Source organism: Anabas testudineus, chromosome 2, assembly GCF_900324465.2.
Source record: "Anabas testudineus chromosome 2, fAnaTes1.2, whole genome shotgun sequence".
Lineage (NCBI taxonomy): Eukaryota > Metazoa > Chordata > Actinopteri > Anabantiformes > Anabantidae > Anabas > Anabas testudineus.
Window position 1 is genome coordinate 4,105,568 of NC_046611.1, and position 26,922 is coordinate 4,132,489.

The following is a 26,922-nucleotide window of genomic DNA, read 5'->3' on the forward strand; positions in this document are numbered from 1 at the left end:
TTGTAATTTAAAATACTCATAAACAATAACTGCACCCCTTAAAATTAATTAAAACATATTAGTAAGTACTATTATTATTTATTTAGATTCCTAATTAAAAGCCTTTCTGAGTCTAGAAGGAGGGAGACACCTCTCTGACTTTTCACGGGGCCTGTGCCGCCCCTGACCGCCCCTCTGTGCCGCCCATGCAAGTCTTTCCACAATAAAGTAATAACCGTGACAGGTAAATGCTGTCATTTTTAAACCTGTGGACACAAAATGTTCTAGCTGGTGATGTTGTTGTTGTTGAAGCACTGAGGATTTGGTCAATAGCTGTTGTTCATTTACAACCTTCAAAAGCAGAACACAAGAAGAGGTTTTAATGCTGGACCACAGCAGATTTTGTTCTTAGCTGAACCATGTGGTCAACATGTTTTGGATTTCCACAATCATCCTCAACAACACAAGTTTTCAATGAGCTGTGGCATTTGTGATGTGTGACTGATGTCTGAGAGATAAAATAAAGCTGTGTTAAATTTAGCGGCCTATTCTCAATTGTTTGAAAGTGTGTGAGTCTCGCAGGAATGTACACACTTTGTATTTGCCTCATTTGTCATTTTAGGCAGATTGTGGTCTGGTGTCATGTGTCTTGGATTATCCCTTTCTTTCTCGTATTTTTCTTTTTCTTTTTGCCTTTTCTGTTTGTTTGTAACTGTTTTTTGTATGAAGCCCATTTTAATTCCACCTGCATACAGTAAGCATGCGGTTTGTTTTTAAACATCTGTTTTCATTAGTAACTCTCTGCCTGAGGTGTATGAATCTTCAACAAATATAACTCAAAACGTTGTTTCATAAAGCCTGAAATGCACAAGTCATTGTAGATTTTGGTAACAAAGCTATTAAAAATAAAAGACTGTAAAATTGGTGGTATTCTTATTTTGATAGGGCTAGTAATAGCAATGGTAATTATAAATTATAATTAAAAAGTAAGGTTTAAAATAATCAAATCTATATAAACACGTTTTGAACAATGTTTTGAGCTTTTTGAAAATTAATTTCTTTAATTCTTATTTTTACACGTTGAGTCACGTGTCTGTGACGTGTAACTACGTCCGTCAGAGACGTCACGGACGTTGCTAAACATGGCGGCGTCCTGTGCGCGATCCGTTGGCTCGTTTCTGGGAAAATGTGGAAATTGCAGCTCGGGTTTTAACACAATCACGTCTCAGTTGAACCGACAGGTAACGTGTCATGTAGCTTGTTAATTAACGAGCCACTCGTTTATTTTAAAGAAACGTGAGCGTTTAGAAACAAACTACACCGCTCAAACACTGACGTCCTTGAGTTAGCATCTCGTCTGTTAGCCGAAACTGGCTCCACTGATATGTTAAATAAGAACCAGCCGACGCTGTGTTTAGTTTTATCGTGTCCGGTAAACGTGTTTATACCTTAATTTCACTTATTTACAATTCAAGGACAGTTCGGCTGTAGTTTAGCTCTAGTTCCATGTTGCTCTATATATTTAATGGGTAAGCATGTGTTTACTGACTTAGCATATCTCACTGTAGCTCATGTGTTTCTCCTCCCCAGGTCCTGAGCAGACAGATATGTGTGAACTTTGCCCTCAACAGAAAGAACCTGGCAGCTGAAGGGCCGGAGAAGTTCACGATGGAGTTCATTCAAAAACAGGTGGAGGAGTTTAACATCGGGAAAAGGCACCTGGCAAACATGATGGGAGAAGACCCCGAGAACTTCACACAGGAGGACATAGATGTAAGACACAATGGAGCTTGGTGTTGACTCTGGCTTTTACTGTCTTCAGGTTGAACATAAATTAAGTGTGATGCTGCCAGTGTTAAAGCATACCTGCAATTAAGTTGAGAAAGTAACTTGAATGGAAACTTCAAGACAAAGATGTTATTAATAACCAGAAATCTCCGATTCATGAGCGCTGTCTTTCAGATTTACTGTTCTTCATTTATAAATGACCTTATTTTAGTGTTTAAAGCAGTTGTGTGGGAATATTCTTTGTTTACCTTGCTGTCAGTTCATAGAGTCACATAAAAAGACCAAACCAACAATTGGATTTGGTCGTACAGCCACAGATTTTTCCCTTTGTAGATTTCAGTTGTCAGTCCGACTGTAAGGAGTAAACACTCACTGTTTTTACTTTGGACAGACCCATTTTAAATATTAAAATAATAATACACCTGTATAATACACATGTGTATTCCAAAGAGGAGATATATGGATGTCTTAACAGAGGACATGAGGTTGGCTAGTGTTAGGGTAGAAGATGCCCATGATAGAGTTAGGTGGAGAAGGATGATTCGCTGTGGCGACCCCTGATGGGAAAAGCCGAAAGAGAAGAAGATAATACACATGTGTATTAATCTGTCCTGTCATTCATCCACTCTATCTTGTTGCATCCCAATCTACAGACTTTTAACAAAATGATTAGAAACCCCATTACTTTTACTATACACAGCAAATAAATCTTCTATCCCAATTAAAGAAATAAGGTTTGTTATTTACAGAACAACTTCTTTGAGAAAGACGACTGCAGCTTAAAGAGGCATCAAACCCTAAATAACTTTTTGTACTGTACACTGTATACAGATTTCCAACAAAATCCATGTTGTGCATAAAAACTTGCCTCAGCTTTTGCCAGTTTGAATAAAAACTGTTTGTTTCCCAAATTGTGGCGAGACAGCGGAAATAGGACTGTGTGTTGACGACCATAACAATCATTATGTCAGGAAAGCTAACAGCACAGTTTTAGTAATATGTTGGCTCATAGTGACTAATTTCTCAGGATCCCTGTATATTACAAACAGCAGCTTCCTGCCGTTACCTGGCGTCTCCCATCTCATCGATGTATGTATGTGTTGGTTTTAGATTTGCTGTCAACAAGAAATTAGTATTTCATTTTATGAAACTACTGAAGTTTCAAATGTGTCTCAGCTAAACTTTGAAATGCATTTCTGCACAGAATGAGTTTTGTGCAGGATTGTGAAACAGAGATCAACCTGTTGTCATTTACATAAAATCATCTCAGTTTTGAAAAAAGACCAGCTTAAGAAAATCCCAAACCATTCCTTTAAGGACAGAAGCCACATGTATTGGAACTTTTAGACGCTAATACAATTCTGTATTAACAGCTCCTGAGCAGTTGTAGTATTTGTATCACAGTCGACATCAGATAAAAACGGTTAAAAACTGATATTCGCACTTGCGTAATCAGACAGTCCATCCTCACATTTCTCCATGTTCATCTTCTCACGTGGCAGAGAATCAAATCCACAGCCCCAAACATGAAAGCATTGTAACATCGATGAGATTCCACCTTTCAGACTGTGGAGGTGTTTTGTCATTAGCATCTGTGGACTCCACCAGCAGCAGGCAGGTGGGGCCACCCCTGGTTAATCCAGTGTGTAAAGGATATTAGCAACACACACACACCCCTGCATGCTTATTCCAGATTTTGGCAATACATTAGCCTCCACTGCTCCAACCATTTAGCTTGATTTCCCACTCTTCCCTCGCCCAGTCCCCGGCGTCCCTCACAAGTAATGAACAGAGATGTTGGCTCCAAGCTGTGAAAGCTAAAGTGACGGCTAACAGCCCAAACTTTGATATGAGGAAGGAAAGAGGAAAATTTAGGAGGACTGGAGAGAAGTGACACGAGGCACTTGATAAATCCCTCAGCTCTTTGCTTTGGAGTTCACACTCTTCAGGCGTAACGATGATATAAACCGAGGAAAAACGAGAGGAATGTTAACAGCCGAGTGGAGAAGTTAACACTGGGGAGATCTTCCACAGACCCACAAAACACCAGCAAATACAGGACTTTTAGTGACTCTAAATATAAATTGGTATAAAACACAAGATATTAGAGTTGCAGGTTCTTTTTAAAACAGCGTTGAACTCGATGATTGATTTACAGAAACAACAATTTTATTGATCAATTAAGAAAAATATAAACTGTTCTCTGCTTTCAGCTTCTTAAATGTGAGATTTTTTTCAGTTTATTTGATTGTTAATGAAATGTTTGTTTGGATTTTGGACGTTTGTCTTAAAATAGTTTTGTTTGACCATCAGCTTGGATTCTTGAAAGTTGCATTGGGCATTTTTCTTTTGATTTAAAATGAATCCATTAATACACATTCGGCCAGATCGACCAACTTGACATTGAAGGTACGATGAAGGCCACCTTAATTTTAATGTTTGTCTCTGATTTAATGGTGACTGTAAATGAAATATAAGAACGATAGAACAAAATGAGAGATTTGAACGTGTAATTTTAAGGTTTTTCAACAATTATTTGAATTAAACCAGAACTCCTTTGCGCACATCTACAGATGACTTGTTTTGTTCGATCTAGAGTTCACAATTCAAGGATATAGAATTCAGTGATTACTAAAAAATAACTTATTAGATAATTTTAAGTCATTTATCAAGCACATATCACAAACATTAGCTGTCCACAATCTAAATAGATTTGAGAAGCTGAAAACACCACGTTTGTTCTTTTACACAAAGATTAGCTTCATTAATCAAAAAACATTTCATTTATACTAGGTTCAGGTTCAGTGCTGAGTCACATATTGGACCATTTATTTGGGTTTATAATATTCTCTGCTGGCCTTTTGAAGCTCTTCAGTACAGAGATGCGAGAGCAGACGGCCTTTTGTCAAGTTTCAGTAACACAGCGGAGATGATAAAGGAGCAGTTTCACTCTTGTCATGCTGCGTGTTGAAATTTTAGCATGATTGATTTCATCATGTCTTTGAAATTTGTAAGATTTGACACCCTCGGTTGTACGGGTGACAGTTCGACTGTCGCCCTTCCCCTTTCTTCCTCTGTCACTCTGTCTTTGGCCCTCGGGGATCTCTGCCATATTGCGCCAAGGCTCAGGGCATGCACAGGTGTATCTTCATCTGTTCCCCGCTCCTCTCTGCCTGTCTTTTCCTTTTCCTCTTTTCTTTTTACCCTTTAACTTCCCCTCAGTTGTCTTCCTCTTCCTGCCTCTCACACTTTCACACGTACACGCACAGATTTCCCTCGACCGGCCCTTTTCTTCCTGCTTTCCGTCGTTTTGACAACCTTAAAGGCAGCAACCTGCTCCCTTTGTGCAGCACCTGCTCCCTCACTAATTGAACCGACAGAGAGGAGGAAAAAACGGAAGATGAAGAAGAGGAGGAGGACGGTGGGATGGAAGAAAGGAGAGATGAACAGCCTGTCTTGATGAGTGTGGCGGGGCCAACACACTTCCTGTCTGCCTCTCTTCTCTCAAACACATTTGCGGTGCCATCTGTAGCTCTGCTAATAACATACACACACACACACGGAGCCGAGGATGAACTTGGAGTGAACTGTTGGATGTCCACGGTGTCCTCTGCTCACTGTCAACAAAGCCAGAAACTTGTGCCTTTTTCCGCTTGTTTTCTCCTCCAACAGTTTCTAAAAAACACACACTCGCCTTTCCTTGAACCCGCAAGCAGCTTGTGCCTCCTCTTCTGTCACTTTCACTGTCGTCCATTAGTGTGACCTCTGTTGTTCGGACGTGTCAGCGTTGTCATAATCTGCCATCTCTCAAACTGTCATCTCTTTTTCTCCTATTTAATAATTTATTTCCCGTCTCGCCCACAGAGAAGCATCGCCTACCTCTTCCCCTCCGGCCTGTTTGAGAAGAAAGCACGGCCTCTCATGAAGGTAAAGCTGTTAGAAGCAAACAGTGGAGCTTCAACATCTGTTTCTTTATTTCTACATAAATATGACCCAGTGTGTGATCAGATTCATTCATCAAGGCCTGAAACTAGATTTATGTGCACATCTATGATTATCCATTTATTTGAAAGGGAAATTAGAGTAACCCTCCTCAGAAGTGGTCGACCAGCAGAGATCACACTAAGATCAATGCGTGTGGTCCAGAGCTAAATGAGAACAATAACAAAATCACTTATTTTATTAACTTTTTCTCCTTTTTCCTGCAAACTATATATTTGTTTACTTATAATGATCTTAGATACATTTATAGCATTTAACACACGCGCACTCACTAAACTACAAGTCAAGTTAAAAACTTCGATGAATATTTACATATAAATATATATATATATATATATATATTTGCATATATTACATATATAGAAGTCTATATATGTATTTTTGTACTTTTTTTCACCTGGTTCTGTTCTGATGCTGCTCAACAAAATGCTATTAAAACATTTTAGTCATTAGTTTGACTTTTTTTATTTTTGTCTGGCTTCATAAAACTCTGTTTTCATTTCCAGCATCCAGAGGAAGTATTTCCAAAGCAGCAAGGTTAGTAATCTGTGCACCCGTAGATGTATATTTGTAACTGGAAATAAGGTGAACCCTTTGTAAACCAGTCCGCTTCTTTCTCTCTAAAGCTGTTCAGTGGGGAGCAGACGGGCGGCCTTTCCACTTCCTCTTCTACACTGGCAAACAGTCCTACTACTCCCTGATGCATGTGAGTACTGCAGGCAGGTGTAGCAGTAAGCGGCACTGTCAGGTTTTTATGTGAAGTGGAGGTAAATCTTCATCCAGCTCAAATCCCTAGTTCTTCTCCCCTCCCTGCCTCCTGCACCCTCGGGTCATATGCTATTCAGAGAGCGAGCTGGCTGCTCCGTCTCCAAGGACGGGCAACGTCAGATCTCGTTTTCCACACTGAAGTAGCTGCAGCTGAGTGGAGCTGGGGTGAAAGGGAGGTGGGAGATTAGAAAAGGTGAGACAGAGGGAGGGAGGAGTCAGACGAGTCAGAGGTAGTCCAGAGCTTCACTGAACTGACCTGGTTTCTGCCTTTTGAGCTGAACCCATTTGTGAGTTCTGACTTTGCAGTGCACATAAGTGATGTGAGAACTTTTGTAAGTAATTTAAAGAAATAAATTGTTGTTATTTTTTTAACAAAAGTGTCTCATAGGATTTAAAGATTTCAGGTATAAACATTCAGACCAGAGCTGAGATGAACTTCATACGTTTACAGACGGGATCTGGACTTGTCATCAAAATAGTTTTGTATCATGACATTAAAATAAAATTTGAATAGTAGCTGGTATATTGTGTAATTTAAATTATAAAACATTAAAAAAGCCGTCGGCCTCATTAATCCTGCAAAATAAACAGTGTCTAATAACAGTTGATCTTGTTCAGATAAAAAAAACTGTGTCATCAGCAAAAATGGGAACTTTTGAGAGTTTCTGTGTGAGAGCAGGTTGTTCACTGACCGCTGGGTTAGTGGTTAGATTGAGGACTTGAGGACACAATGCCCACTCCTCTCCTGGTACATACCATCTCTTTTTTTTTTTTTTTATGTGCTCTGACCTCTGACACCACAAGTCAGACACTACTCCTTTTAAATTCTGATCAAGGAACTATAACAATGAGAAAACTTAATATCTGTGAAGAAAACTCAAAGCTGTGTCCACAGAGACTAAAGAGAAGAGACACGCTTCAGTAAGAGAATACAGAAAATGAGAGTAACCCCCCAAAAAAAGTACAAGTCTGCGTGTTGTGTCCAAAATCTTGTTTGAGGTGTGGCACGTCTGGCTTGTCAGGCTTTGTCCTGCCACAGGGAGCTACTCCTCCACAGGGATTTGGAGGCAAGTGAGGCGGGGCAGAGCAGGTTGGTGAGGAGAGGAAGGGGGGAGCCAAGACCCCCGGGGAGGCATGAGGAGCTGCTCTTCACCTCTTCCTCCATCTTTTTCCTCTTCCTTCGTCTTTTGTCGTGTTCAGCTGTTTCCTGACTGCTGCCGACCTTGTTCAAAGTCGTTTCATAGGTACGAGACACACGTCTGTATCTAAAAACAGAGAGAGGTGTGATCTCTAAATATTAGTCCAAGCTCACACACACACACACACACACACACACACCACTGTGCCCTGCAGCCACAATCTGCACCCCCTGCTGTTGGTTTAAATAGGTATGTCAGACATGTCTGAGAGCATGTGCTGCCTGTCTGTCTGATTACAGGCTCAATCATTTTCTTTTTGCATATTCCGTCTTCTTCGCCTTCTTGTTTCCTCTCCTTCCTGTTTCTCCTCCTTTTATTCTTTCTCAAATTGTGCCAAGGAGAATTTTTTTTAACCATTTTCATCAACCATCTCTCACCTCAGCCGTGATTCCAGGAGGGGGCAGTGGCGTGTAACGCAGGCTTGCTGGTCTACTGCTCTCCTCTGGCTGTCGTTGGGCTCAGCCAGCGTGGCACATTAACACGCTCGCTGCTCTGCTGAGTCCTTTATGGCCACAGCCCTGGGGAAACGGAAAACACCCCCAACACACCTTCCCCCTCCACTTTGACTAAATGTAAACCTGCATATGAAATAAATAGGGAATTGTAAGGAGCCTCTTAGCTTTGGATTTTCATCCTTTTATTGTTGCAGTTTGGTTAAAATAGTCCAATTTAAATGCTTCTCTCATGACTAAAGCTCTGGACCTGGAGCTCTTTCCGTGCATATGAAGACCACTTATTGAATACAAAGAGTGAAGCTCTAGCTGTCTGTCTCTGTAACAGCCTCGACTTAAATGAATCCAGATACTGGATACGCGCTCGTCTCCTTTCATCAGGTCAATCCATGCGAGTTATTCCTCGCGTTTGTAGCACCCAGTGTTTGTTAACGTGTATACCTCCTCCAGCTCCTGTCTGGTATTTTTTTTTTTTTTTTAGATTTTTTTATTATACTTTTTGCAAAGAAAATTGGTTTTTGCTTGATGTTTGCTTTTTTTTGTGCTGGTCAGAGTGGCAGAGGATTAGGCACACTCTATCAAGAAGGAATTAAACAAACATCTGGTGAATAATTGACGGCGAAATGAGTTCTCACCCAGGCACTGAGGTGGGGGCGTCTGCCTCAGGGACGTGACCAGCATGGCCACCCTCTCCCCCGCCCTCCATCTGTCTGTCTGTCTGCGCCCATCGCTGTGACACACTCCCCTCAGGTTATTCCCAGTGGAAGTTGATCTAATGACGGGAGAATCCTGAAACTGTCCTGTCATTTATTTCTGTTTTTGCTCCAGCAGGTTTCCTTCCAGCTTAGATTCAGGCCAGATACATATAACACAGTCCAACATTTAAGAAAATCAACTTGAACATCATCTAAAATCAAGCGTTTATTTTCTACAACATGATGATGATGATGATGATGATGGCTGCATGTTTGTCAGTGCAGGCCAGTTAGGTTCTTTTCTGTTTTGAGGACCTGATTTTGTAAATACCAACTGTTGGAACCACATTGGCCAGTTTATTTTGAGCTAGATCAACCCCAGGTGGAGTTTACACCAAGAGCGTAGAGAATACATGTCTTCATGTGTGAACCTGGATGATGATGATGATGATGATGATGATGATGTTATTGTGTATTATAGGAAATGTACGGCAAAATCCTGAATATCGAGAAGTATCAAGATCGTCTGAGAGCTAAAGGACTTTTCACTCAGGATGTCAAGAAGATGTAAGTTAAAGAAACATCTCGGTAGCAACAAGTCCCTGTTGACTTCTGTCTTTACACTCTGGAAAATGTTGGTGTCTGTCTCCTTCAGCTCTCTGGGCACCAGCAGGTGGCTGACGAACGAGGAACTGGAAGCTCTGCTCGTTGAGTCCATCTCAACTTATGATGTAAGAACAGACCTTCTTTCCTCTCATCCTCCTTTCTCCTCCTTTTACCTCACGCAGACTGTCTTTGTTTGTGTTGCTTTCTTCAGTACAATCGCTTCATCCAGCTGATGGAGCGGCTGCTGTCGCTGCCCTACTGCGCCACTGAGGAGGAGTTTGTCCTGCGTTACCGTCAGCAGCTGGAGTCTCAGTCCAGGAAGCAAATGGTGCCACCGCTGGAGAAGGATGAAAAGGGCGTGGCCTTCAGCGCTTCAGAAGGTAGATACACCTCAGGTGGAGCTGGGAGATCCCATTCACATGTGATCTCTGACTATGTAGCTTCAGTTAGACCAGATCTAGACACTGAAGAAGTTCAAGCTGCAGTAAAATTAGTCTGTGCCTCCTTTGTCTTTACTAATTGCTGATTGGACACTGATGTGATTGTGTTTGTTCATTCTCAGGCTGTAGGAAGACGTCGAAGTCCTCTGTGGTTCTTCGAGACTGCGGCTCTGGACGCATCACCATCAACGGCCAAGACTACCTCCACTACTTCTCCGTCCTACAAGACAGGTAGGAGAGCTGCGCAAGAGTTTCATCTCTGAACAAATGAACGTTTTCCGCATCACAGGCGCTGTGCTGCTTCATTCATTACACTAGATACGTTTTCCTTAAAATGCAAGACGCGATGTGTTTTACTCCCCCTCTCCTCCAAAAAATTAAAAAGCAGCTTTTTCACTCTTCACAGCATCGCCTCGTTTTTTTATTTATCTCCTTGTAGTAAGTTAATTACACAGTTGAGTGACTGTGTGTGTGTGAGGAGTGTGTGTGTGTGGGGAGTGTGTGAATGTCCAGAGCTGGTGTTGTCATGCCGTGTGAGGACGGGCTGTAATTGGAGCAGAGAGGTGACAATTGACTTTGTCAGCAGCCATAGGCCATTCAGCCAGAGACTCCATCCAGAACAGAGACACTTTCTTTTTCCAACTCGTGCACACACACACACACACAAACACACACAACCTTATCCTTTTCCTGCTGAGTCAGAAGTTACTCAGTAATATGCAGAGGTGAGATTGTAAAAGAAAGCTTTTCACAGCACCAGGATCCTCTCCGCTTGTCTGAAAAGTCACCCAACCAGACATTAAATTACCTAAGCCGCTGCCGTTGATACCACTATCTGTTAAATAGCACACACTCCTGCTCTGACTATTCAACCCTGTTTCATTCTTTCACCTCCTTTTTTTTTTTTTTATCTATCTCTGGTCATTTCTTCTTCCTTCCCGTCATCCCTCCTCACCTCTCTGCTCTCAGGGAGCAGCTGATGTTCCCGCTTCAGTTCATGGGCATGCTGGGACGCTTTGACCTGGAGTGCACCGTGAGCGGCGGTGGGAGGTCCAGCCAGGCGGGGGCGCTGCGACTTGCCATCTCTCGGGCACTGCTCGGCTTCCTGTCTGAGGGAGAGGGGGAGACCATGAGACAAGGTGCCTAGTCACTTTTTTATTATATGTATATATTAAATCATACATGTGATTGCGCTCAGTGTAACTCTGCATGTTCATTAGTGGAGGTCAACCTTTTTTTCTTAGTAGTTTTTCTTGGGTTAGAACAAAACATGCACACTGAAGAGCACATGTTGGTGCAGAATAAGTGGTGATTATAAATGTGTGGTTTACATACGAGCACATTTGAATCTGATCTGACTATGAGGTTTAAATAACCTCAGGCCTTGGGGATCTGGAATCGCTTTCAGTGATACACACTCACAAAGAGCAGAAATCTGGAGAGGGTTGAATCATTTATCACAACACTGCATCTTTGTATCACAGCTGAACTCTCAAATCTCAGATGTTTGTAATGTCCTCAAGCACCTGAATCCACAAGCTCAACTGCATTTAATGTCAGAAACTACACGAGGAAATGAGACAGTGATTGAACAGAACGCTGGAGTCAAAGCAGCAGCTCCGCTGTGAACACTGAACGACTGCAGTGCAGTCAGCAAGATGCTTCATAATCACCGCTTCTTTCCGCCCAGTTCCATTTACCTCTGGTTTTACTTATTTATTTCCAGCTGGTCTGTTGACCCCTGACCCGAGGGTGAGAGAGAGGAAGAAGCCGGGACAGGAGGGAGCTCGAAAGAAATTCACCTGGAAGAAACGCTGAGGAGGAGGAGGAGGAGGAGGAGGAGGAGGAGGAGGAGTAAAACATGAATCATTCAGACATCTGGTGTCCATTTTGTGCTTTTCCCCCCAAAAGACAATGTCAGTTGTTTCGTTCTTTTCTTCCTCTTGGAACAACAACCATCAGGGGTTTGCTTTAGACGGCAGCCATGTTTTCAAAATGCAGGCCAGATGCAACAAGGTGCATTGTTCTTCTTCGGCCACCAGATGGGAGTGTGCGTCAAGGAATAAATGGAAAGTTATGAATGTTTGTCAATAAATAAAGTTTTTTAATATAAACTTGTGGATTTTGTATTGTTTTTAGTTAGGATTAGATTTGTTTTAACCATTTTGCATGTTTTCCCCACTACATACAGGATAACTGCTGGTTTAATTTAAGGAGAATTAACCTGAAAGACAAATATAAAATTAAGATTCTTTAATTAGATTAGATCAAGCTTCAATGATCATGATCAAACGTGGCAGTAAAATTGAATACTTGTGAATACTTGGGTATCACTCTATCTGGTACAGTTGAATTATTCCCCCCACACAAAGAAACCAGCTAGTAACTGAAAATCTAATTTTAATGTTAATTTCCATTTGTTTGAGGAGCTGAGCTAATAATCAACCGTTAAATTAAAATAATTGATTTTCTATTGGTTAATTGATCTGATAATTTATCAGTTTTCAGCACTAACACCTTTCTCCACTTGGTGTTATGACCAACTTTGACCACAAGGTGTCGCCGAACGCACGTAAATGTCCCACAGGTGCGTCAGCGTTAATTATCAAACACCTGTCACGTTATTCTCAATAATTAGGTCAACAGATGAACATGAGCAGGCGCAGAATATCTGCTGGAAACAGATCAGAATATATTTAAAAAGAAACCAAATTAAGACGTTTTGAAATTGAATCCACGCTCAATTTAATCTGAATTAAAAACTCCGCACGTCCTGTTTTTAGCACAGTTTTAATTGTTACAGGTGAATCTTCCACCTGTCATCAGCCTCGTGGGTCAGAGAGGTGGAGGCTGGGATGTGTGGGTGTGTGTGGTGGAGGGGTGGAGTCATATACCCCCCCTCCCGGCTCACGGTCCAGACAGTCGTACTAGACAGACTCCTGCCGACAGTGAATCAGGATTCAGTGGATCCACCTGAGCTCCGTGTCTGGAGCTGGTAGCGGCTCATATCACGATCGTTTCTGGGCCTTGGTCCAATGGAGGCAGCGGTACTGAACCTCGCCATGATGACGGAGGTGGACTGCAACAGCAACTCCCTGAACGCCGAGCTGGAGGTGAAGAAGCTGCAGGAGCTGGTCCGACAGCTGGAGCGCCAGAACGAGCAGCTGCGGACCCGGGCGAGCTGCTGCTCCGGCGACCCGCATGCGCTGCCGCCATCCCCGGCGTGCGTGCTCGGGGGCGCCGGCGGCTACTGCCTCCCCAGCCCGCTGCCCACCCTGCTGTGTCAGGCGTCCTTGGGGTCGTTCGCCCCTCCAGAGGAGCCTTTCGACTATTTCCACCCGCACGCCGGGGATGGAGCTGCTGCTGCAGGGGAGGCGGAGGAGGGAGCGGAGTCGTCGGTTCTGGACGAGCTGGAGCTTTTGGATTTGGACTCTCTGTGCTCCTCAGAGGAGTCTGATGAAACATGGTAACTACACGGATTTATTTAACAGTTCAACCATGTGTTGCATTTTACAGACGCTGTCAGACGTGGTGACGCCTGCAAAGCCTGATAGAGGTGGTTTTAGTATTTTGGATTCATCTCCTTATTGTTTGTTTCTGTGTGAAAACCTGGACCCGTCCACTTTGCTGCAGTGTCCAAACAAAGCTACACACACCTCGGAAGTTAATTAGGCAGCTGAGGCCACTTGTTACCAGGCCAGGCTGCACCAAGCTGCAGCTCTGGTACACTGTCATATTCAGACCATGCAACATCCTGACACCACACAAGGAATCAGTGGGCGATGGAGGCAAAGAGACCAAATCAAACTGCAGCCTGCAGGATGTAGACGCTGCCTCATGCACAAATACTGGATATCTGACAGCACCTGGTTTCATTGGTTATTTTTCCAGTGAATCATCAAACTGAGCATTAGAATCTTTCATTACTGCTCATCAGAGGCCACGAGTCTTCAGTTTGTCTTATTATTGGTCTAAATCTGTCAAGAAATGACCAACAAGTCAAAAGTTAATGATCAGAACTGTCACCTTTAGGAGCGAGGAGCACATTTCTAAAATGTAATTCACTTTAACAGCTTCACTGTGATAAACTCCACATTTATCATAATGTTGTTTCTAAACTTTTGTCCATCTCATTTTAATCAGTGAGTAGATAAAACACACGGATCTGAATGAACTGAGACTGACTCCTCTGAGGTGTGTGTACATGTGTGCTCTGTCCCCTTCAGGTCAACTCACACCTGATGTCAGTGAAGGTTTTAATCTATAATTCAGCTCCCTCCATGTTGCAGAGCTGGAGTAGAGCAGGGCTGTCAGAATAATCGGATCCACTCCGTTTGAACTGAGCGACTCTTCTTCCTCAAACCAAGGTCTGAGTAGTGACCTGTCAGGAGGCCGATTTACAGTGGGCCAAGAAACGCAGTACACAGGAACTCTGTTAAACCTGAAACCAAGTTCTATATGTCGTGAATAAAGGTGACAGCTGTGTGGTTTATTTATTTTTTAATATGTAGACTGTGACCACACAGAACAAGAACTGGAGACTCGGGAACTTCCCCAGTGACAAAAAGAAAATGGCTGATTAATGTTGAGCAATAGTGTTGTGAAAGAGGAAGAACATTAGTTTCAACATGAATCCACCGTGTCTCTAACAAGTGTCTGTGCATCACATACAGAAAGTACACGTGCAGAATGTGGACGAACACACGGTTCGTTTTATATCTGAGGTTTATATCAGTTTGAGTTGTTCCACAAACAGCACTAGAAGTGTTTGATTGGTCCAGTTTCATCTGGAGGAGCTCCTGAAGGCTGATTGACAAGATTAATATCCTGAACCAGGAAGTGTCAAATGGCAAAGAATTATCCAGCAGCTTCGACTGCTGGGAAGAAGTCTTTGATTCCAGCTCAGTCGTTTCTGTGTTAATGTTGCTGTAAACTAATTATTGGAGTCTTGAACTGTTGTTCAGGTAAAAAAGGACATTGAAGGCTGAATTGTTATTAATGGAACAGTTCCAGTGTTGTTGTGTTGTTGTATTACTAACGCCCTGACTCTCAACCTTCGTCTCTTTTTAGGTTGTATTCATCGTCCAAATCCACAGAGTCCACAGACGGCTCCCTCACACCTCTGCAGTGGTGCAGACAGGTTCTGGACTCGCCCAAATCAGAGGTGGAGGCCGCCCGGCGGTCGCTGTCCCTCCGACTGGAACAAGGTACGAGACCACGGGTTGTTTGTGTGGAAAGAAAAAGACTGATTGGTCCCTGGGGACGCGTCAGCAAAACAGGCGACAGTGCAAACACAGATCTGAGCAATCGGCAATATCACCTTCAATATGTTACAGCAACACACCCCAACTATTCAAAACAAGGGTAGAGCTTTAAAAAGAGAGTTTCATGACTGTGTTAGTTCAGTCTGTGCAAGTTTCTTTGTCTCACAGTATGTCTAAATGGAGTTAATGGAATAAACACATGTCCACCTGCTTTAAGGAAGAAAGTTGGATCAAAACCTCAGTCTGTGCAAAGTGTCTTTCTAAAAACCTCTGAGTGAACTTACTTTAAATGGTTCTACACTCTATAAGCTGAATTAAATCTATTCATTAAGTGAGACTACAGGCCAGAGCTTCAGTGTAAGATGGTAAATATTAGTGTAACTCCTGTAGAAACACGGCAGCCTGCATGAAAAAAAAAATCCACTCCCTGTTTGCTGTAAAAGGTTCAGACCAAGCTAATGAAACTGGTGTGATTCTTACTTTAAGGTCATTAAATACTGATGCAAACCTCCTGAATACTGTATTCAGTTTCTGTAAATGATCCTTCTAAATTTAAAACACTGCACCTTTAAAATCTCAGGTTATTATAAACGTTTTCTAATCACCTCAAATGATCAGAATTCAGTGCAGATAATAAAACATTTATATTAGAGCTGAGTCCGTTTCAGAAATGGGAATTAGAAAACTTCCACTGAAGCAGATGTGATGACGACAAAAGCAAATCTGAGCAGTTTGTGGAATGATTGAAAGACGGTAAATGACGTACAGTCGAAGCAAGTTAAAGAGATGGAAGACCTGAGCTAACAGGACCTGAGTGTTGGACTAACTGGTGTGTTTGAGGGGTGTAGGAGCTTCAGTCTAACACGTACAGGAAAAATAAATGTGGAGTTCGGTCTGGGGGTGTTTCAAACTTCAGCTTCATCATTGTTCTTTGGTTCGATGTGTGTTTTATGTTTTGAGTGTCTTCGAGCCTCGCTGCTCTCTGGATGCTTCTGTTATTTCCCTTCCTCCTTATTCCTTTTGTTTAGACACGAGTTTCTTCTTCTGTGTTTTTGTTGAGCTCAGACAGGAAGAGCTTTTTCTCACCCACAGTTCAGCCACTCTCACTAAACCAGAGGCTGAGGCAGCAGATTAGCTGGCTGCTCTCTCCTCCGGGCTATTTTAAACTGATGTACACAGCTTTGAGGTGTCTTGCCAAAAAACACAGGAGGTCGTTCACTCGCCGCCTCGCACAACACAAATCTGTCAGGAGGAAGTGTTCAATTGTTAGTCATAGACTTCATATCTTAATGCTTCCTGGTGAAGGACACGGTCTGGCAGGTTGCTGGATCTTGTTACATATCCATTCTTGTGGAGTTGTGTCCACAGGTGAATGAGGGTTTGCATGCTGGCTGGTAAAGACATACTCAGGTGTTATTCTGTTTGTGCAGAGGTGGGATATGTCCTGCAGAAAATGTCTTTTCAGATGTGCAGAAATAAATGGACTTTTTACTTTTCCCAAAGACAAAACAGATTGTTCAGAGCACATGGACGACTGTATGCAGCGGGATTTATGGCTAGGCTGTTGCAGAAGGACGGTGCTGCATAGTTCGGCCCACAGGAAGACTCCCAGAGGCTGGCCAATCACAGCAGAGTGGGATGGTGGAAGCACCACCTTATAGACACAGGAACTAAACCAAGATTAATAAGTCTGAAGGCCAGAGGGGCCGTTGCATAAAGAGGCATTTTAACATGTGTTTAAACTTAAAATTCCTAGAATCAGTGAAACCTAAATTACTTATTATAATCCCCAAATTAAACAAAATATGGAATTTCTTTGGGGGGAATTTGGCACCTTTTCTTCCAAAGACTAAAATAAACATTAAATTGTTGAACAATTGAAAGGTTTAGTTGAGTTGTAGTTCATTTCTTACCACTGCAGAGTTTTTCTTTTGTATTGGGCACTAAACGCACTACTTATACAAAACATAGTCCAGCCCTGTTGTTGTCTTCATGACTGGATTTCAGTTGATTCATTGGTTGTTTACATGGTACATTATTGAGCTTGTAAATATTAAGGAGTATTTATACTCCTGATACTGTGAGGTACTTCCAACTAACAGTCTGAAACTAAGCAGTTTTCCTTCCTTTTTGTTGACGACAATCAGGTTGAACTTCACTTCACTTGTGACTAATGGGGCTCAGCAGGACAGTAGAGCTCACAGACTATAATCTGCCTACGACTCATAGCATTAAGCAGATCAGGCCCAGGTCACCTGACCTGCAAGTCTGCCATGATTACAGGCGTCACTTAATTTTATAAAGTGTAGCTGAAGAAGGGGAAGTGAGCCACAGGTCTGAGGAAGTAAAGCAGGAAGAGTCACTGAGCCTCTTTGTGTATCAGCTCTAATGTTTCTATCAACTGGTTGAATGTCTGAAAAATCAATAGTGGAGCTGAGGCTGTTATTTGGCTTGTGTTCACCGTTGTCATGGTTACTTCATGCATCTGTATCAACTTTTTAAAAATAGATTTCGTGTCTTAAGCTTTCTGACAGCCGACGTAGTAAAAGCAGATCACAGTGATCGATCCAGATGTGCGGAGCGATCGATGGGTCTCTTTACGAGCTGGTGCTGGTGCGTGTGAAGTGTGAACCGAGGCGACGGCTCCCACGGCCTCAGCTGAACAGGCAGCTTAACACCCTGCAGCTTTAATGAGAGAAGATGGTGCTTGACTCACCTGCGTGGGTGCGTTTGTGTCTGTCTGACGCTGCTCTCCTCTCCCACACTTCAAAATTGAACTAATAGTGTGATAGTGCAGTGATTTGAATTATATAAGTTTGTTTTGCTCAGTTCATGGAGTTCATTTTTAATGTTTTCCTATACTTGCTATTGAAAATATGTAAAAAAACACACTATCAAAATATGTCTGCTCCTTTTAGAAGAAGGGGCTTTTATATTTTTGAGGTCATGATTTTCTACATTATCGATTTAACTCGACTTAAACAACCATTTATTGACTGTTTAGCACCAAAAACAAAGTCATTAAATGAATGCTCAGTGCAGTGAACTTTAGTACACTCTCACACTAGAAAAACAATGCTTCTGTCTCGACAAGTTAGCTTAGTAGTGTTTTAATGGTGTTTAAATAGTGTTTAAATAGGTGGCTCGGTGCACTATCATCTCGATTCAACATCACGTGCATCAATATACTGATAGAAAAGTGTCCACAAATCTGGTTTCAGGTTTTGGAACAAGGGTGCAGGGACCTGGTTTCATTCAGGCACGGCAGCATCGGTGAATTCCAGCTCCCCGTGTGGGGGATGAGGTCCAGCTTGCAGTCTGTGTTTTCCAGGGCTTTGTGCAGGACCATCAAGTTCTTCCAGCCCAAACTGAGAAAACAGTTTGTGACCCTGGCTTTGCACATTCTTTAATCCAGCTTTCATGTTGCAGTCTTTGCTTGTATCTGGGTCACAGAAGTCGACCTCTGACTCGCTTCCATCCTCTGAAGTTGCACCAGCTGTGCAGCTTGTTGCATCAGAGACGGCGAACATGCTCGTGGTCCTCTGCTAGGAGCCTGTGCATCACTTAAAGCTGCAGAGGAATCCTCCCACCAGCTTGGCCTGCTATCGCTTCCCGCCCGGGGTTCAGCACTGTGAAATGGAGAGCTGTTGCCATGGAAACCGTTTACACCGTTAAAGGAGTGCACCCCTTCATATCTAAGTGGCTTAGATTAGCATTGACAGGTAACGGAGAGAAATCCTGTTCTGCATCTTGTGCTGGATGTTGGCTTCAATAACACAATGTTTAATATGAGAGGTGCGCTGCAGTATTCATCTTTTCCAAGGTATTGTTTGAGAATTCATACCACAGGTACTTCAAACCAGTTTCTCCTGTGCGTCTATGAATAGAAACTGATGTTGTTTTGTGTGTGTGTGTGTGAGACACTCAGCACCAGGTACAGCTGGACTGTAGAGGCAGCTCTGTGGTGTTGAATACAGCTTTGTCCTCTGTGCTGAGCACGTGGAGCAGAGCAGTTGGTGACAGACAGTGCTGGTGAGGTAACCGCTACACAATACTGCCGCCTCTGTTATATCAGTGGAAAGTATCTTTGTTGTTCTTGTGAGGACGAGTTTCCATTTTTTAAGCCATGAAGTTAGAACGTCTATTCAGCACAGAAGAATAATCAGAAAACGGCTGAAGATGATGTTTGTTTTCAGAAATGCTCTGTTTGGGGTGAAGATTAATAATGAAGCTTAAAGATGCATAGTATGAATTGAATACTGCACATATGACTAAAACTGCACTTTGAAATGAACATGTCACTGAGTGCAGTACTGTGACTCCCTGTTATTTTAGAGGGTATGTTGATGGTAAGGAAAAGACGGCACATCTGCAGCCTTATCCTGGAACCTGGAGGTGTCCACAGGACTGATGGGTCTCTACTTTCTTTACTGCGACTAGACCATCTGCTGCAGACTTTGTGTTTGACACGAAATAATATTGGCATTAATTATTAATAATTATTGTTTTTATATTGCATGTTACAAATAAACTGTTATTTAGATTTGGTATTAACATCTTCTTTAACTCCTGTCTCCAATCCCACTCCCTCCTCAGTCTCCAGGTGGCGTAGCTCCCTGTCCAGCCCGTCCCCCTCGTCCTCTCCTGGTCCTCCTCTGAGTCGGGTGGTCGGAGTGTCTCCTATCGGCACTCCCCCCTCTGCCAAACCCTGCTCCACTCCACAGTCGTCTGAAAGACACGGTAATCGCACAGCAGACACGCAGCATTTCTGACCTGAAGTTCTGCTTTATTTTTTTACTGATCATACAGGGGAAGATTCAGGTGTTCACTCTGCCCTCTGCCCCTTAGCTCCATCCTTCTCATCCCCGCTCCACCCAGTCCTCCACCGGACCCTCAGCCCGGTAGGGAAGGACCTCTCCCCTGTAGCTGAGAGGACTCCCACGTTCCTCCCTCATCCACCCAAACGAAGTAAGCAGTCCTGCCTTCTTCACTGCTTCATGTTACTTTTGTCATGTTACTCTTCCCTCATTAACCTCACTAACATATGCCAAATCGTATAGTAATCTTTCTACTGACACGAATGAGAATATTAATGATTAGGATAAGATGTGAAGTATAGAACTAGGTCAGCTGCACGCTCATCATATATTATATCAGCCGTTCTCATGTAAGTCGTGGGAGTGAGAGAGAACAGATTTCTGTTGCATCTTCAAGCCACGTTTCAGTTGCAGAAATAAAACTGTGCCACAGCCTTTTTGAAATGCAGAGCACATTATTAGCAATGGAAAGTAGGAGTATTCCAGACCCAGCAGAGGGCAAAGCTGCAGGGAGTGAGAGGGGCCATGCTCTGGAATACTGTTGAGCCCTGAAGGAAGAGGGCTCATGTCCTGAGATTCATAAAACAGCAGAAACTGCCACAGGGACTATCTGGTGGTTTTTAGCCCAAGGTTTAATTCCATGACAGTGTTGGTTCAAACAGGAACATGACATAAAAAATCGGGCCTACTCTTCTACCAAATACAAAATTTAAAAAAAAGTCTCACTGAAATGTCTCCACCACATTTTAAAAAGGTAAACTGTGTACATTCAAATGCAGACACCTCTCTAGAATGGATTAATCCGAATACTCCAAAGACCTAGATAGTTTAGATACTCCTGGCATAGCCCAGCACAAATGTTAGGCCAAACTAGTTAATTTCAGAGTAAGCCAAAGTGAAAGGGGGTGTGAAAAGATCATGTCCTGACATCAGAGCAAAATGTGCCAAACGCCTCCAGCATAATACGACTGATGAGAAGGATTATTTTAAAGAGCCGTCATAGTGAGCAGATATCAGGAATATCATTTACTGGGGAGAGGTTTTTCTAACCTGTCTGATAAGTTCTGCCTCAGTGGTGCTTAACAGGCTCTAATTCTCAGAGCTAAGTATCACCCTCCATTAGTTTGGATCCTTCATCTTTATGTAGAGGACACTCAGAAGACTCGAGGGTGCTTTTTTCATTACTGAGCTACCAAAACTGAACGTAGCTGAGCAGCAGTGTCTCTCAATTGTGTAAAACTGTAGTTGTCGGACATTAGAAACTTTCACATAAGTCAAAGAGCTTCCTTTGATTGCCTTTTTTTTATTATTATTCAGGCCGCAGCCTCCGACGCTCAGCGCTCAGTCCTCAGTCATCCATGGACAGCGACCTCGGTGCTTCAGAGGTGGAGGACGACTCCATCTCTCTGGGATACAAACTGCAAGACCTCACGGACGTCCAGGTTATGGCCCGGCTGCAGGAGGAGAGTAAGTCAGATTGAAACACCAGTGTGATCATCCACAACGCTGAGAAGGAAAAGATGCAGTTGTGTGGTTTTGCCCATTGAGATGCAGCATGTTTAATGACAGTATTTGTGTCTCCAGAACAGCTCTTGCTTCAGCAAACGGTGTGTAATTAAAACTCGGAATTGCAGGGATTTGGACAACTGTACACCGATTGTATTGTTCCTTATTTTAGGCAAGTGGCTCCCAAACTGTGAGTGCAGAGGCATTACAAGACAAGGAGGCACAAAAGAATGGGAGTGAATTCTGGCTAGTTCGGGGTAGATGAGCACTTACACAGGTGTAACTAGTATTTTCTGTATTGCTGAAACCAAGACACAACAAGACAAGACTGAAGCGTCAGTCTATCTTAACAATACCAGAGAAAGTCTAACGTTATATGTTGATGCTTTGAGCCCTTTTTATTTGTATTTAAATCATGCTGCATTCGTCCTAAATTATTTTATGCAAGTTACAGTAATTTTAGAATATGAAGAAAATGGATTTCATGTTGTTTTAAGGGTGTCCTGTCACTGTGCACCGATTCACTTGTTCTGCTGTCCATCTGTCTCTATTGTTCCCTCCTTTCTAATATTTTAACATATGGCACCAGACCTCAGAGCCCATCGCTACTTCAGCTTCATTAACCCCAGGAGGTGATGATTGTGTCTGTGTGTCTTTGTCTGGTGGGGGTGTGTGTGTTGCACGCTGGTCCTCATATCTCGCTCCTCCAGGTCTAAGGCAGGACTACGCCAGCACAACGTCCGTCCTAGCCAACCGCCGAAGCCAGAGCTTCAGCTTCCAGCTCAGCCAGCTCAGCGCCGGCCCCGACCTGGAGGAGGAAGACGAGGAGGACGACGAAGACTACGGCCTCCTGCCCCCGCCGCAGCTGCGCCTCACCCGCCTGCCGCACTCCCACACCTTCTCCAGCATACGAGACTGGCGAAGAAGCACCAGTTCCCTCTCCACCCCTCCTTCCACCCCCTCCACCCCTCCATACCCTTCCGCTGGGTTCGCCTTTCAACCTCAACCCCAAACCCAGCCTCAGGGACTGGGACTGGGCAGCCTCTGCGGAGCCGAGCTACAAGGCTTCAGACCAGGATCAGGTGAGAAGACATTTCATTTAATGCCTGTAGCCATGCAGAATCCATTTTAGCTGTAGTTCTGCTAAGAAAAGAAGCTTTAAACTAAAACCAACGGATATTTTTGCACTAACAGATGAAATTGGTGACTGGTATCAGTGACAAAGGGTTCCCTTTAACTGCTGTTCAACACAGCTCTACAGAGTTTTAGTGCCGTACAGCTCACTGCAGGCACAACCTCTCACAAACCCAGCCCCAAGCAGACAGTGTTAGCAACTAGTCCTTACAGAATCTGGTTTCCTTCAGTATCATAACATGTCAACAAGTCAGATTAGGATAGTGAAAGGATATTGAATAGAGAATAGACTCGTAGAAACAGTAAACATTGGTCAAAATCAGTGTAGCAGTAGAAGAAGTTCCGGATCCAACAAAGCAAACCTGAGTCTCTCCATCCTGTCAACTGCCTCTTTTAATTGAATTTTTAGTCTGTTGGGAAACTGCTTGTCATTGCTGTGAATAGTACTAATGAGTTATCTTTGTCTTCTATATTTTTGTATGTGCAATATTTATGTGTGTATTGGCCAATATGTGTATTTGTGCATGTTGTCGGTTGTGTTGTTTTGGGGAAACTTCATCGTGGCATCAAGCCGAATATGAGAGTAAGTAGACATTTTCTCTGCAATATAAAAAAACATTTCATACTTTTAACCTTCAGGAAAAATTTAAATGATCATTTTGGTCACTTAAGCTCAGTATGAATATTCATTTCCAAACACCATCTCCCTGTGTCTATAATCATCCATCCCAATCTGACCCCACTGATGTTCTAACCACTTAATAATAACTCGGTTTAAGCCTCTTGTACAACTGGACTTAAAGTGCTCAGACTGGCATGTTTCCGTTCTGAGGCGAGAGAGAGAGTTTGATGGGATTAGAGTTAGTGGTGTATATCTGACTGAGGGAGGAGATTTATGCCAGCTTTATGTGCCAGTTTACAGGATGGAGGTGTCATGACTAAACACAAACCATCATTACAGAATGTCTTCATCATGCTGGTTTTTTCTCAAACCCTTTTGTGATTTAGGACGGTAACAAACTGATTCTTTTAATTTAACCCTGCCCTTCTGCAACTTTAAGCTCCATGTGTTTATGTCTGTTAGATAAGCTGAGGAGGAGCATGCCTAACCTGGTCAGAGCTCCCAGCATGCCTAGTGTGCCCATACCGACCAATCTTAGTGCTTCCCCCTCTTTGCTTCGTAACAGCCAGAGTTTCGATTCCTCTAGTGGACTGGCTCGGCTGCAGTCCTCCAGTAAGATACAAACTCTCTTCATAAACTGTTCTGAGATTTCACGACTGCAGAAAGACTGGTTACTAATCCTAATTTTCTTCTGCATGTACATTTGCTCCTCCGCACTCCAGTCCCCTCTCCAGGCCAGCTTCAGAACAGGGTTCAGAGTGTGGGGAACTTCTCGTCCTTGTCACGGCAACCTTTGAAGGCCACAGCCTACGTCAGTCCCACCATTAAGGGCTCAGCTTCCATGCCAATGTCCACCAGCCTCCAGTCTCTCAGCACTGGGAGTACCACCGGGGTCAGCAGCAGCATTCCCCTGCTCAGCAAACCTTCAGGTGGAGTGGGTGCATCCACTTCCACCGCAGCCACTGCTCGCAGCAGCCTGCCCCGCCCCGCCTCCTTCGTCGGTACACCAAGCTCCACCCACCGCAGCAAGATGGCCCAACCAACACGAAGGTACAATCGCATTTCATTAATAATTTACTCCAAATTCACTAAAAATGCAATGTACTATGAATTGGATTGAAAAAGCAAAGTTTCACACTTCGCAGTGACTGTAGTTTTTATACACTTCCTAAATATTTCTGCTTTACCACAAATTCTTTCCTTCATTTCCTCAGTTTACTGACACCTCCAAAGAGCTTGTCCACCCTCAGTGCCCTTCGTGACAGCACCTGGAGAGACGGCTGCTACTGATGAATAGATCAAGTAGTGCGGTAGTGCAGTGGCGCCCCGCTGGCTGGGGTAACTCACTAAACCTCAATATCAAGTTTTCGTTGGCTGGGGGGGACCGGGTTTGACTAAAACTTTAACTGTTGCAATGACCTTAAATCTGAGATCCTGCATAGAATATTTTAATCAGTTAAGGGTGTTCTTGTGAACCGATTTCGTATCCGCTCATCAATTCTATGCAGAATTTCTTCGGGTAAGGCGGGTTTCATGTTGCCGACGGTTTCACATTTGACGACTAAGTTTGGTCTGTGCCAAAGGGGAGTAGCTCCCTGTTGCTCTTGTGCAATAAACCGCTGGCTGTAGGGTACCAGTAATACCAACCTGCTAAAGAGGGCTGCCAGTTTTTATGATGTGAGCCTCATGATTCTGTATTTATTTATTTATTTATATATTTATTTTAAATAAAACTTTTTGACTAATCAGGTGTTTTCCCTCTGGCAACAAGCGCCAATGATGCTGCTAAAATTTAATCAGTCCTTGTTAGTTTGGGCACATTTGGTTGAATTTTTACAAGCAAGACATTAAAGTATGTCTTTGTGTACAAAGCTAACTATTAAGTGTGTGTATACATATATATTGATGCAATATTATTGAATTTGTAACTCTTGACCAAAATGGAAAATTGTCTGAATGGGTTTATAAATTGTCTCACCATGGCGTCACAAAATGTTCTCACTTTAAAATGACCTGTAAGGGAAACTGTTCTTGATGCACTTTGTATGAATCTGATGTTTGTCTGTTTACTAATGTTTGCACTTCTTTTACATTATGACCTTCTGGATTCACTGCAAAAAACAGTTATGTTTTGTTTTTCTGGAGATTTTAGTTATTCACTGCATAATGTAGCACCCTTTAGTTTGTAATATTCGACTTGTTTTTAAAAGACAACCATGGCACATTTCACAAAACCCTGACACTTTTTGTTACTGTGATGGACTGAATGTTAAACATTTTAATAAACACACTGATTTAAAGCTGTCTTTTTCCAAAGTGCTTAACATTGATTGCAAGCATGAACCCTCTGCTTTACAAAATACTCACCTGTGGCAAGCTGTGGTAGTACTGTAGGATCCCACAGAGGGAAATCATTGACATTTTAATGTTGCCACCTACTGGTGGAATTTCAAATAACTTGTAACATGTGGTTTTAATACAGCACATCATCTTTGTTTTCATCCAAGCAGAATGGAAGCATGAAATAAAAATTATTTGGCAGAACATAAAGAAGAGACTAACTACTGGTTGGTATGACACATCTCAACAGTTTAAATCTGAAGTCAAACCTATGTGTAGTTAAAACAGTGCTGAGATTGTTTATGAATGCAGAACAGAAGCAGGGATGTTAGATTACTTCACAAAAGCTCAAACGATATAAAACAATATATAGATTTTACTTGAGTATTTATGTGAATGCTTAAAATACTGAAAATTTTTGTCAAAAGTTAATATAAACACTTTAAGATTAATATAATTTAAAATGCATTAATAAAAGGAATATAGAATTACAGAGATGACCTTTATCTATTTGTCAGTGAAATGCTTAATATAGATTTTAACAGCTTTTTGTCATTATGTTTTAGTATTGTAATGATTTGACCTCCATATTAATGACAATAAGTTGTGCATGCCATGGCAGTAATGGATGATTCAGATAGGAATCAAAGATACGAATCAAATCATAAATATTATCATCAGCAAATAAATATACAGTCTAATAGGTACGTAGGGGTAATGATGCATAGACAAACCTTTGCAAACTTTGTTAAATATTGCAGAGGTTCAAACACAAGGTTTTTGCTCAGTGGGTGAACTGTTGGTCTGACTGGTTCTTCAAAAAATCACCCAGCTGATGTTTTAGTTGTGAATAAAAAGTACAACCTCGAACACAACAATAACTGCCTTCAGGAATAGCTCAGTGAGTTAGAGAGCTACACGGGTATTTTGAGGACCTGGGTTTGATTCTTAAGCAACTTAATGAATTTTGAAGTCCAAAACCCAAAGTCTAGATTCAAAAGAGCTCAGAGACAAATCCCTAATGTGAAGGGTACTTGGTGGTGTGGATGGGACGTTCACAAGTGTAAGACACCAAGCGGGGCAGCAGAGATATGAAACTGGAAACCAGAAATAGCTGAACTCTTACCACAAAGACCAACTATAATACATTTAGTACAGTTACTTGAATAATTGCTATTAATCCTCCTACCAAAGCATGTCAGTCTCTATATTAGCACCTACAGAGACTGTAAAACTAGTTAACAAGAAAGGTTTTGCAGCTAGGACACTAATTATACAGTTACCAGAATCGCTGCCTGCCTTTATCGGTG

General features: G+C 42.5%; 2 protein-coding genes across 3 annotated transcripts; both read left to right on the forward strand.

Annotated features, from left to right (window-relative positions):
* Positions 1 to 1,095: 1,095 nt before the first annotated feature.
* mrps9 (mitochondrial ribosomal protein S9) lies at positions 1,096 to 12,043 on the forward strand. Its single transcript, XM_026364310.1, has 11 exons — positions 1,096 to 1,220; positions 1,570 to 1,752; positions 5,632 to 5,694; positions 6,276 to 6,306; positions 6,396 to 6,475; positions 9,365 to 9,450; positions 9,539 to 9,614; positions 9,701 to 9,869; positions 10,052 to 10,160; positions 10,899 to 11,068; positions 11,656 to 12,043. The coding sequence occupies exons 1-11, from the start codon at positions 1,122 to 1,124 to the stop codon at positions 11,745 to 11,747; spliced, it is 1,158 nt and encodes a 385-aa protein (XP_026220095.1). The 5' UTR covers positions 1,096 to 1,121; the 3' UTR covers positions 11,748 to 12,043.
* Positions 12,044 to 12,843: 800 nt separating this feature from the next.
* On the forward strand, positions 12,844 to 25,572 carry LOC113164286 (SLAIN motif-containing protein 1-like). Of its 2 annotated transcripts, XM_026363517.1 has the most exons (10): positions 12,844 to 13,395; positions 15,000 to 15,136; positions 19,790 to 19,933; positions 20,042 to 20,161; positions 21,328 to 21,477; positions 22,227 to 22,598; positions 23,222 to 23,233; positions 23,735 to 23,884; positions 23,995 to 24,322; positions 24,487 to 25,572. In XM_026363517.1, exons 1-10 carry the CDS (start codon positions 12,965 to 12,967, stop codon positions 24,560 to 24,562), a joined length of 1,920 nt encoding a protein of 639 aa, XP_026219302.1. In that variant the 5' UTR covers positions 12,844 to 12,964; the 3' UTR covers positions 24,563 to 25,572. The 2 variants fall into 2 exon arrangements, with proteins under 2 accessions (XP_026219302.1, XP_026219303.1); XM_026363518.1 differs by lacking the exon at positions 23,222 to 23,233.
* The last annotated feature ends 1,350 nt before the right edge of the window (positions 25,573 to 26,922 follow it).

Coding starts and splice junctions, on each gene's coding strand:
- mrps9 (XM_026364310.1), top strand. CDS start 1,122: ATGGCGGCGTCCTGTGCGCGATCCGTTGGCTCGTTTCTGGGAAAATGT. Junction 6,307..6,395: donor AGTATTTCCAAAGCAGCAAG/GTTAGTAATCTG, acceptor TTCTCTCTAAAG/CTGTTCAGTGGGGAGCAGAC. Junction 11,069..11,655: donor GGGGGAGACCATGAGACAAG/GTGCCTAGTCAC, acceptor ATTTATTTCCAG/CTGGTCTGTTGACCCCTGAC.
- LOC113164286 (XM_026363517.1), top strand. CDS start 12,965: ATGGAGGCAGCGGTACTGAACCTCGCCATGATGACGGAGGTGGACTGC. Junction 20,162..21,327: donor CCCTCATCCACCCAAACGAA/GTAAGCAGTCCT, acceptor ATTATTATTCAG/GCCGCAGCCTCCGACGCTCA. Junction 23,885..23,994: donor GGCTCGGCTGCAGTCCTCCA/GTAAGATACAAA, acceptor TCCGCACTCCAG/TCCCCTCTCCAGGCCAGCTT.